The sequence below is a fragment of the Conger conger genome, chromosome 12 (assembly GCF_963514075.1).
Source record: "Conger conger chromosome 12, fConCon1.1, whole genome shotgun sequence".
Taxonomy (NCBI): Eukaryota; Metazoa; Chordata; class Actinopteri; order Anguilliformes; family Congridae; genus Conger; species Conger conger.
In genome coordinates, this window is record NC_083771.1 from 21511675 (window position 1) to 21524115 (window position 12441).

Here is a 12441-nt window from a genome sequence, read left to right on the forward strand (position 1 = left end):
GGGTAAAACATTACGCCTCAGATTCCATTTTGAATTACATCCAAACCAGCAGCTGCCTCTTTCATCTTCCAGCATACGATAATAAGCCCTGTTAGATCTGGTAATGTAGCAACAACATGAATAATTCCCATGGAACTGAAATGGAAGCATGTCAAAACGGTACTGCCCCATCCCATTCAAGAAGTTTTAATGACTCAATATATTATTGATTTTCGGAAAGCAAGCCGATTATCTGTTAAATGATTCAAAAGATCAGGCTGTTCTGAGGGCACTATGCAGTCCCCCTCCCCCCATTGGAGATGCGATAACCTGTCTGCTTGTCATCATCACAACTCCATCTGTAAGCACTCAAATGCAGTTCGTCAAGCTTATTCCATTTAACCCCATGAAAGAATGTTAGTGATTTCACAAACATTTGCTGTTGCAGTAATCCCCAAATATGTCCAAAGCAAAAATTTCCCCCATTCATAGCAAACATATGAGAGTGTGTTTGCTATGAAAGTAAAAAGGTGACTATATTTTATATACTCATAATTGGGTGAGTTGTGTTATTTATTTAGCTGAATAATTGATTGTGTTTTGATGTCTTGTGACTGGAGCTTTCAGTGATTTCCTCTCATCTCAGGGCCTCTCTGGTAGCATCCTGAGCCTCCCCCCCCCCCCCCCCCCCCTCTGAGACCCACTGCCAGGTACTGTCGGGGGTCCCTAGCTTGTTACGAAATGACTATGTATTATAGTTTTGTTTTTTAATGATAATGTGATTGGTGTCCCCTGGATTCATGAGAGCCTGTAGAGTGTAGGCCCCCGATCAGAAAGGGTTGAAAACCCCTGATTCCACTTTCACTTCAGTTGCGCTGTAGCTGGCTTACTCCAAGCAGGCTTCTATGCAAGAAATTATGTTAATTCTAAAAAGCTGATCCAAGGTTTACTCAAACTAATCCTTTTAATTATCTGATTAAGCTTACCCAAGGCCATACCATAGAACACACTGTGACTGTTGCCAGGAGACCTGAGGTATTTTCCCATTGACCACATACATTTAATTATAATCAGTCATTGTTCTACCAGGGCATATGCAAGCCGCAGCAATCTACTGTATAAAACCCGCAATTACGTAAACTAATACGGCCGTATTATCAGCTTCCCCGATCTTAATAGCTGTTTGTCTTTTGGTTTTGTGAAGGCGGTTATGTTAAGACTTTGTCAATCGCCTCATACACAAAGTAGTCCTCGCAGGCTCACCCGTTTGGTCCCTGAAGTAGGCTCCCTGCTCTTCGTGAAATTCTTCCGGATTAAGTTTCCCATCATCTTAATTACAAAGACAAAGAATACAGTAATTATCTGTATTCTATTACCATGTCAAGCAGCATTCTGTTGGAGTGCCTGGAGGAAAGTTGGGGACTGTGAGTTTGTAGCACATTCACTGTTGAACCCTTTGAATCTTTGCTTTTGATTGAGATCAATCAACTAACCAACCAAGCAATCAATCAATTAATGAATGAATGAATCAAAATGTTTTATAAAGTGCATTTTACAAATTATTTGTAATATACTAATAATTAGTTTTAGTGCATGGGGGGCCTCTCACTGGAATCAAATACAAGTGATGACAGGCCAATAGGGAGACACATCATTGGGTGTAGCATCAGCTCGGGATGAGAGGGTTTCCAGCTGGCCTGGGTGACACCACAGACTCCCTCTGACTGATGGGGAATCTGCAGGACCATCTGCGCCATCATGTCTGCATAAGCCTGACTTAAGACAGAGATAAGATGTCACTTAGGAGCAGTGAGCAGCCACAGTGAAGCACCTGGGGACCAACTCCAGTTCTGAGACCAGCGCCTTGGTCAAGGGCAAAGACAGGAGTACACCTAACCTGACATGCATGTCCTTCCTTGTGGGTACCTGGAAGGAAAACCACGCAGACACAGGATGTACTTGCAAACTCCACGCAGAGAGGATCCGGTTGGGACTCGAACACAGAACTTCCTTTGTGCGAGGCAACAGTGCTTACCACTGCACCGCCATGTTGCCCATGTATAAACGGAGGTGAGCAGAAGGAGGTGGCGTTTTTCATCAGAGGCAAGCACGTCCTTTCTACGCCCTTCACAATCAAAGCCGAGTGAGCTGATTGGAAGACTGGGACCAACTGTGAGCCAATCAGCATCCTAACTTCATTCCACCCTCTGAGACAGGGGACCAAATCCAATTCGAAAGGGTGCCTCAGCCCAGAATTAAGGCACCTGATTCGACTTATCAACATCTTGATTGAAGATTATTAGTTAAATTGTTGAATAAGGTGCCATAGTGGGCACCTGGGCTTAAAAATGAAGAATTCATTCAGCTCCAGAGAATTGTGTATGTATGGGGCTGCTGATACTATGCCCTTAACTGGACATTACTATGCACATTGCAATGGGTAATCAGTCAAATTTTAAATAGGATTGCATACTATTCTGTGCATATTAGCATGCACTGTATGGGTGTTAATGTTGCAATAAAGCACATGACAAAGTAATCCTAGTGGTCCATGTTCCTGGACTTGCCTTACAATGTCCTGTAAGGGGCGGGAAGTTGAGGGGTGGGAAAAAAAAATTAAGCTGAATCAGGTCAAATGGTTAAAATTGTGGAAAGTTACTTGAATTGAAGTGATATTTTATTTTTTTTTGCGGCTGTCTGTTGGAGTATAGCAAATTGGTTTCATGTGTTTCTGAAATAGGGCATTCTTGAATGTAGTCAATGTAGAATGTAGCAATGTTAGCAAAACCAACCAACGGCATTCAATCATTAGCATTGCTTCAAGATTCTGCAGGGGTTTTTGAATAAACATACAATACCGCAATGTATGAAATGCATGCTTCGTCATGCTTCATTCATAATTATGTTTTTTGGCAAACACTTCAAAACACTTCTCTATCAAATGGGGCATAAACTCAGATGTTTTTTTGTATGTAAATGGTTCTGGTTTTAGAATCTTTCTGTGAGGGCAAAAAATAAAGAAAACATCTGTACTGTGTGCCATCTTCATTAAGAAACACATCATTAGAACCGACTGCAAGAGAGAAAACCTGATTTTTATTGAAACCATTTTACTGATAAATGACGTTGAGGTGCCTTTTTTGTATTTCTGACTGATCGCCCATTTGTTTTCAAAACTCATGTGCTAAAAAGACATCGAAACACTGAATAGCAAGAGAGTCCATGCTTTAATATTAACACTCAATCACAAAGAAATCAGGCAAAGTGCCTCGTTTGCCATTTCAATAAAAATATGAGATCTTTTTCCTCTTCTTTTTTTTTTTTTACACAGTCCTGTTTTGCTTTTGTCATAATATAAAAACGTTTAATACTGATTGCGAAACACTGGATTTAATTTACAAAACAAAATAACTATTATAACAACGATCAATAATAACAACAATAATAATAACAATAATAATTATATTAAAAATAAAATAGAATAAAAGGAAACAAAAACAGTCCGAGCTGCATCGTCTTGGCTAACGCAAACAGTGAATGCGTTCGGGGAAATAGCGTTTGGTAGCTATAGTCTCTCCTGGCACACACAGTGTCAGGTCGTTGAGTCATTTTCTCCAGGTCGAGTCTTTTTTACAGTGTAGGCGGAGGCGTAAGGATCGGAGCAACCTCAAGCCAGTTCCAGCTATTTCCTCACGTCTCCAGGGCAGCTGGTCGATCGGGTCCTTCAAAAAGCGCCCTGACACCACCAGGACAGGATAGCCAATCGTCGATGGGGGGGGGGGGGGTCGAGAAACCCAAAAGGAAGTGAGACCGAACAGGGGCGGGAGAATGACCCGGAAGGTCCCTCAGCATTTGGACGAGGGGAAGAACCTCCCGGGCGTCAGGAACTTGTACCCGTTCCCGGCGGGCAGGCGGATGGGCCGCGCCCCGGGGCTGCTGCTGGTGGAGGTGGCCGGGGAGGGGGGCAGTTTCCGGGGGTCCTGCTTCCGGTGTCCGTTGGGCGGGTTCCTGGCGGTCCGGTCGAGCGACTGCAGCTCCAGCCCATCGGCCGGCTCCCCTGCCCTGCCGTGGCGGGGCGAGAGGTTCAGGAGGTTGAGGACGTCCCGTCCGGAGGACCCCGAGCCCCTCTGCCCGGGCCGGAGGGCTCGCACGGGGCCGGGGTGCTGCTGGTGCCCCTGGGCGGCCGCGTTGGCCCAGAAGGTCTTCAGGTTGTGGATGGCCTGCACCTTATCGTCGATGGCCGCCCGGCGGAGGCGGTCGATGTCGGGCGCGTCGGCCGGGCTGGAGCGGGCGGAGCCCGTGGAGGAGTAGGACAGGGCCGGGGAGGGGGTGCTCCCCGAGGGGGACTGGTGTCCCGAGCTGGGGGAGACGTTGCTGGGCGAGCGGGAGATGTGGCCGCTGTAGGGGGAGCTGGGGTACTTGAGCTTGAAGTGGCCCTGGCTGTCCAGGGTCGGGGTGGGCGAGGGGTGGCCCCCCTCTTTCAGGGAGGTCTCGGAGGTGGCGGGGCTGTTGTAGCCCGAGCTGACCTTCTGCAGGGAGGAGGTGCGGGAGGGCGGTTTGGGCCGGACGGAGAGCGGGGAGGACTGGCTGCGGAGGCTGGTGCTGCTCTGGGGTCGGCTGAAGGCACTGGTCTCCGACGAGCGGAAGGCCGAGCCCCCGGTGGGGGTGCAGGCACCCCCGGACCCCGACCCCTCCCCGCTGGCCCTCTGCATGCACTCCACCGCCCGCAGGTGGCTCTGCGTCTCCTCCAGAATCTTCTGGGCCAGCTCCTGGGGGTCGAGCGGGCCGGCCGGCGTCCTCTCCTCCTGGGACTTGACGGTGCTGTCGGTCTCGGTGCTGGACTGGTCCGACTCCCCCGTGTCCGAGCTGCTGACCTTGGCCGTCTTCTGGCAGGGCGGGGTGGAGCTGGCGGGGGCGGGCGGGGCCTTGACGGGGGAGGTGGGCGTGCTGACGCTGCCCCGCGATGACACGGACGCCCCGCCGTGGCCCCGCCCGCCGCCGGCCGCACCCCCTCGCCCGCGGTTGCCGCGGTGACCGGCGGGCAGCGGCAGGGTGTCGCAGTGACCCCCCAGCGGCTCGCTGCTGATGATGGAGTAGCCCTCGTACTCCTCCTCGTCCCGCCCGCCCGCCGCCCCGCCGTGGGGGGACGAGCGGCTCCGGGGGACCCCCGGGTGTCTGCCGGGGGAGAACAGCCCCGCCCCGCCCCGGTGGGGCCTGCCCTGGCCCGGGAACTCGCTGGCGCTCTCCGACTTGCAGACGAAGCTCATGGAGGACGCCACGGAGCTCAGGCTGTACACGGAGATGGCGTCCGAGGCCAGGCCGTCCGGGCAGGGCGGGGAGAAGGGCGGGGCCGGGTAGCCCAGGGGCAGCTGGTTGGACACGGACTGGGCCGAGGCCAGGGACTCCAGCGAGGAGGAGCTGTCCAGGCTCAGACGCTTCGGCAGCTCCGTGGAGTCTGGAGGCCAGAGGAAGGAACACAGGGCAGAGGATCAGCGAGACAGACCAGGACACAGAGGAGAGACCGTCGCAAGTCACAAGTCACAAGTCAGCCTTGTGGAGTATCTCTATAACACACAGGGGAACATCTGGGGGGTGTATCACGAAGCAGGATGACAGAGTTTCGCCGGATAACATGGAACACCCGAATACCAAAACTGGAACATAGACTGATGTAAAAACAGCTGTTCTGGGTTTCTGCGCAATGCATTTATCCAGATAATTCAGTAATCCAGCTTTGCGATTTACCCCCCCCGGAGTTCTATCAGAAGGCCGCAGGTTTTCGATTCTTTGTTTGTACCCTTGAAGCATCATTACTGCAGCTGCTTGCTTGAGTTAATTGTAGTCATCACAGTGGAGGCACGTGACAGAGGCTGACTGATTGCAGCAGAACCAGTCACAACCGGCTTAGAAAACAACTGTTGTGCAAGTGCTCTGATTCTGGCTAATTCTACAGAAGGCAAGCTGCATGCCAGTTCCATGTGCTTATTCTACAGCACATACGTCACAGTTTAAAATGAAGAAGTAGGCTACAGGTCAAAACAGCAGGAGGTTAAATATAATCGCAGCTACATGTTTCTAAGCAAACAGAAGAACAAAATCAGCTGAAAAGTATACAAATTTGATGAACATTGAGTTCAGTGGTTTTGGCAATGGTGCTTATTTAAAACCGCTCATTAAACTGGACGTGAAGTCGCAGTAGTTCCGTCGTGTCAGCCAAAGTGAAGTCACCCTTCAGAGCTGAAGGAAATAAAAGGCTTGATGGTTGTTCAGGGCATGTTTAAAACCAGGGGAAGAAACATTCAGTCGTGCTCTCGGGGTCTTCAGTTCAAATGTAGGTTACCTTTTTGTCAATACTACATTAAAACATCCATTTCAGAAGACTGGTGGCTCAATAGTTTCAGAGTTGGTGTGTGCTAATTTAGATGAGGTTTCCAAGCACTGTAACCGGGAGATTTTTTATCCTGAACAAATTACCCTTACAGGTAAAAATTCCCAGCTGTCCGAATGATGTAAAGGTACAGTATGAGCATGGAGTCGATCATAAATAAGGGACATAAACCGTGTAAAACAACATTACGCCTCGCTGGGGGGGTTGTCTCCTGTGATGTGTGAGTTTCACGGGAGCACTAAGACTTCTGGTGGGGGGCTCACTGCTGTGAAGACGGAAAAATTGTGAAGCGTTGCATTCAGCCAGCTCCACGGACATTTAGGAGGGGGTGAACATCCTCAGTGAACCCCCTCTGGGTCCTGCGGTCGCACGGTTCTGGTGCGGTCCAAGGGGCTTACCGAACAGCGCCAGGAGGGACTGCAGGGCGAAATGCATGGTCCGGCGGTTGGCCTGCTTCCCCGTCTTCAGCACCACCTCCTCCTGGCCCACCTCACACAGGTCGAACCCTGAGCCAATCACAGCACAGCTATAACCCTCAACACCAATCACAGCACAGCTATAACCCTCAACACCACCTCCTCCTTCCCCACCTCACACAGGTCGAACCCTGGGCACAAGAGCCAAGGCAGTTAAATAACTAGTGTTTCAACTGGTAAACTGTCGAAACAATCTGTGGTGATTGAATTACCAGGGCCCGTATTCATTCACGGTCTCCATTCATAAAGTCTAGGAGCTGATCTTGGATCAGTTTTCCAAGTCTATCCACTTATCCATGGTATAAAAATCAGGCTTCGCTAAAAGGCAACCCTGATCCTAGATCCCACGGGCCCTGTCCTTTATTTGCAATTCTTGCTTCTTCCACTCTCATATCCCTCATTTTGTGCCTTCTTAGGAGGACCCAGTAACACTCTAAACTGTCCAACATAATTCAGCCTGTAACTGTATGCACCCTGTAAAGCCTCGGGTTATTATTCTGAGTCACAATCACTTACCCAGCGCAGCGAGGAACTCATGACAACCTGGCAACCTCCAGAGCTGCACGCTGATGGACACTTGGATGGGAGCCACTGAGAAATCCTGCTCCTTCTCCCCCGTCTGCAGCTGCACCAACACCTGGTGGAGCTGAGGAGAGAGGGAGAGAGGACAGAGGGTGAGGAGAGGAGGAGGGAGAGAGGGGGAGAGGACAGAGGGTGAGGAGAGGAGGAGGGAGAGAGGACAGAGGGAGGTGGGAGGGAGGGAGAGAGGGAGGGAGGGACACCACGACAGATTCCCGTTATCTTTTACAGTCATCTTTATGATGTTCATCCTGGCAAGTTTACATGTTATAGCAACATATCAGAGTTTTTTTCTTTTGATACAGTATGTCATGTAATCACTTGGTATGTTAGCTGAACCGGCTTGAATTTGTGGTGCGAGGGAGAAGAGAGTGTGTGTGAGAGAGAGATTAAGAGAGAGAAAAAGGGGAAGGAGGGGAGAGGCAAAGTGAGAGGACAGAGCGAGGGATAAAAACAGAGAGATAGAGTCAGGGAAAGAGGGTGGCAGGCAGGTGAGCATGATTTGGTTAAGCATAATTTTCCCCTGTGCTTTATGGAGTCACTATGAAGCTCTGTGAAATTTCACTCAGGAGTGAACTGCATGTCATTATCAGGTACATCAAACGAGTATTAGTCAGCCCACAGTGAGCATAACATCATGTACCATTTGCATGTCTGTTGCAGATACATTTTCATATTTTACCGAAAAGCATTTATCTCACATGCTGAGACTGCAATTCCAAAGGAAACCAGAAAAAATGGCCAACTAAATGGAAAAATAAAATCAATATTAATCAAGACCAACATAAATGAATACATTTAGTCTTGGCAGTAGCACCAGGGGTTGACATTAATATGAAATAAATTACAGTCTGCAAATTTTAGGTTCAGGGGACTTCGTGGTTGCTTGGTGTATCATGAGTGTGCCAAATTATGGAATCGACCTTCCCACTCTAGTGTACTTTACAGACTGCAGATTTACAGTTTGTTTAATTGCTTATCTATGTCCTCCACACTGTGGTTACTATATTTTACTCATGAACAAGGATGAGAGAATAGCTTGTACACAAAAAACAAGGGAACACACCTGAATGAAGAGGATTACGTCCCTTTAAGTTAATAGGCATTGCGAAGACCAGAAGTTGTGAAATAAAGGTTTGTTTGTTTGGCTTTTCACCCATGAATCAATCACATTACACCTTACCCTCTACCGGCCACAGAGAGGAATCAAATCATAACCGTGCTAATTAAAAAACTGTTATGACTGTGTCTTTGGAGGAGGAAAAGGAAGGCATCATAAATTGCAGTTTTCAAAGGGTCTGTGGATTTCACGGCCGGCAGTAAATCTCCTGTGTTGTTGGTCCCCCTATGTGTGGTAAAACCTGACTTCCATCCAACCTCTGCCTTTCACGGATCTCAACGCCAACTTTGTGGAACACTTAGCTGGTCTGAAGAGGTTGTTTCGGGAACATTTTATCATGTTATGTTGCATTAATTGGCATTATATACTGCAGTTGTTACTGCACTAACTACTGAGAAGTTAATGTGTACAGCTTTGTTAATGTTTCTGAATCATTCATTCATGTTAACAACTACGTAGGTTAATACCAATTCATATTGGAATTAAAAAAGTATTTGTTTATAGTTAATTATAAATTTGTCCTTTGGTTTGCTAATGTATAAATATTCATGTAACTAATACATTAGTAAGAATTTAACACATACATTAGCTAATAAAAAATAATTAATTTTGTGTTAATTAACGCCAATTCATTTAACCTTATTGTAAAGTGCAACCGCTGTTCTAATAAACCGCTGAAGAGACAAGGAGAACAGGGGAGTCTGTGCTGCTTAGATAGAACTTACCATTCCCACCACATTTTTAACAGCCTGCGGGTAGCGGGTTAGGAGGAAGAGAGAGAGAGAGCTTTTAGTATCGAGCGCTGGCCATTCACTGCAAGCATTAGACCAAGCAAAGCTACGACACTCAGACCATGCAGGCAATACAGTACACGCTATAGTGTAGCACACACAGTGATGTGTGTGTGTGTGTGTGTGTGTGTGTGTGAGAGTGTCTGTATGTTTACGTGTGTGTAAATGGTAAATGGCAGGCATTTATATAGCGCCTTTATCCAAAGCGCTGTACAATTGATTCTTCTCCATTCACCCATTCATACACACACTCACACACTAACGGGGATTGGCTGCCATGCAAGGCCCCGACCAGCTCATCAGGAGCATTTGGGGGTTAGGAGTCTTGCTCAGGGACACTTCGACACAGCCCGGACGGGGGATCGAACCGGCAACCCTCCGACTGCCAGACGACTGCTCTTACTGCATGAGCCATGTGTGTGTGTGAGAGAGTGTGTTTGCATGTTACATTATTACATCATTAGCATTTAGCAGACACTCTTATCCAGAGTGACATACAGTTGATTAGACTAAGCAGGAGACAATCCTCCCCTGGAGCAATTCAGGGTTAAGGGCCTTGCAAGGGCCCAACGGCTGTGCGGATCTTATTGTGGCTACACCAGGATAAGAACCACCGACCTTGTGTGTCCCAGTCATTTTACCTTAACCACTACGCTACAGGCCGCCCTGTGTGTGAGAGAGGGTGTGTTTGCATGTATGTGTGCATGCCATGTACGTATGTGTTTGTGTGCATTTTCATGTGTGTGTGGCATGTGTGATGCTTACCCTGTTGATGAGCTGTTCTCCAGTCTCTGAGGCAGTGATGAGTTTACACAGGGCCAGGAGTGCAGAGGGAGGCAGACCTGGGAGGGGGGATATGACGACAATATAACACTGATACTGTAAGGATAAACATGCAACTTTTAATTCATCAAAAATGTTGTATCATATAAATAAACCAGTTAAATAAATAAGAGCATCCCTGGTCTAAAGGGTTAAAGCAGGGATCATCAGCTCTGGCCCTCAAACACAAATCCAGCCCTGGTTTTCTTTTTCCCTGATAACTGGTGCTACTAATTGGCCAGACAGTCTTCACACCTGACTCCCAGGTAAAGGGGGGTTCACACCTGACTCCCAGGTAAAGGGGGGTTCACACCTGACTCCCAGGTAAAGAGAGGGTGAACACACCTGACTCCCAGGTAAAGAGAGGTTCACACCTGACTCCCAGGTAAAGAGAGGGTGAACACACCTGACTCCCAGGTAAAGAGAGGTTCACACCTGATTCCCAGGTAAAGAGAGGTTCACACCTGACTCCCAGGTAAAGGGGGGTTCACCCCTGACTCCCAGGTAAAGGGGGGTTCACACCTGACTCCCAGGTAAAGGGGGGTTCACACCTGACTCCCAGGTAAAGGGGGGTTCACCCCTGACTCCCAGGTAAAGGGGGGTTCACACCTGACTCCCAGGTAAAGGGGGGTTCACACCTGACTCCCAGGTAAAGAGAGGTTCACACCTGACTCCCAGGTAAAGAGAGGTTCACACCTGACTCCCAGGTAAAGGGGGGTTCACCCCTGACTCCCAGGTAAAGGGGGGTTCACACCTGACTCCCAGGTAAAGAGAGGTTCACACCTGACTCCCAGGTAAAGGGGGGTTCACACCTGACTCCCAGGTAAAGGGGGGTTCACACCTGACTCCCAGGTAAAGAGAGGTTCACACCTGACTCCCAGGTAAAGGGGGGTTCACACCTGACTCCCAGGTAAAGGGAGGGTGGAAAAGCAGCAGGTCTCGGCCCTCGAGGACTGCGAGTGGCTGATTCCTGGGCTAAAGCATTTAGACTCCTCCCCTCCCCTGCCCGTGCTGGCGGTCCTGGTGGCGCCCCCTACGTACCGAGCAGGGACTGCAGGGTGGTGCTGCACTGCTGCAGCCGGTCTCCGGGGTCGGCGGTGGGGAAGAAGACGGCGGCGGGCAGGCCAGTTCCCGCCGAGTCCAGCCGGAACCCCACGGCCGTCAGCAGGGCCTGCCAGCCCGGGACGCCCCCCACCTTGTTCTCCACGCTCTGCTGGGACGTGTACATGGAGTTACGCTGCCCCTTCTGGATCCTCTGCAGGGACTTCTCCACCTGAGGGGGGGTGGGGGGTTAGGACACAGACACAGGGTTCCGGGTTAAGGGCCTGGGAAGCCGCCATTCGGACGTGAGAGGTGTCGAAGGGCAGGGATTCTCTGAATTGTGGATTGGCTTGAAGTTTGTGTGGTTGAAGTTTACTAAATAGTGTAATGTCAGGGAAGGTTAAGGTCTCCTGTGTGTGCTATATGTGGGACTAAAATGAGAATTATGGCCACTTTCAAATGGTGAACTGAAATTGAAATGGAGTTGACTCCATGTTTCCATCGGCCGTCTCACACTCAGGGCCCTGTCTCAAACTCAGGGCCCTGTCTCACACTCAGGGCCCTGTCTCCCACTCAGGGCCCTGTCTCACACTCAGGGCCCTGTGGGGTTCTCTGAGCCCCGCGCCTGCAGGCAGGACCTGGCTGGGGGCCCGCGGGTCACCCTCCAGCCCCTGCACCGCCCCTCTTCGCCCCCCCAGGGCTGGTCAGGACTCACCAGGTGGAGCAGGACTCTCATGGCATCCCGAGCTCGCTCTGGGTACTGCAGGATCTCCGCCAGCGCCTGGCCAATCAGTGATGAGGGGCTGTTGAGCTTCACGTCATTGCCAATCAGCATGAAGCCTGCAGACGAGGGCAGAGTGGGGGGAGGGGCTTATCAGAGAGAGGAGCAAACAGCAGCCTGACTAGACAACATGCTACACAATACACAATGTGTGGATGGAGAATATCTGGCAACTGAACCTACTCAAAGGGCATTTAGAAAAGGAGAGGAGAGGAGTGAGAGAGTGAACTAGATGGGAAACTGTGTGTTTGTATGTGTGTGTGACGGTATGTGTTAATGTGAGTATATATGTGTGTGAGAGTGTATATCTGTGTGTGTGTGTGTGTGTGTCTGTATGTGTGTGTGTGTGTGTGTGTGTGTGTGTGTCTGTATGTGTGTGTGTGTGTGTGTGTGAGTGTGTGTGTGTGTGTGTGAGTGTGAGTGTGTGTGAGTGTGTGTATGTGTGTGTGTGTGTGTGTGTGTGT

At 49.6% G+C, this 12441-nt stretch overlaps 1 protein-coding gene across 1 annotated transcript in view; it reads right to left on the reverse strand.

The window, feature by feature from the left end:
• Positions 1-3053: 3053 nt before the first annotated feature.
• Positions 3054-12441, reverse strand: part of ttc28 (tetratricopeptide repeat domain 28) — a 300074-nt gene continuing 290686 nt past the window's right edge. The window contains exons 18-24 of the mRNA XM_061263292.1: positions 11912-12036; positions 11197-11428; positions 10099-10175; positions 9268-9291; positions 7360-7489; positions 6766-6873; positions 3054-5434 (exon numbers count right to left, since the gene is read on the reverse strand). Coding sequence (XP_061119276.1) covers positions 3825-5434; positions 6766-6873; positions 7360-7489; positions 9268-9291; positions 10099-10175; positions 11197-11428; positions 11912-12036 — 2306 coding nt within the window. The 3' untranslated portion in view covers positions 3054-3824. The remainder of the gene's footprint in view (positions 5435-6765; positions 6874-7359; positions 7490-9267; positions 9292-10098; positions 10176-11196; positions 11429-11911; positions 12037-12441) is intronic.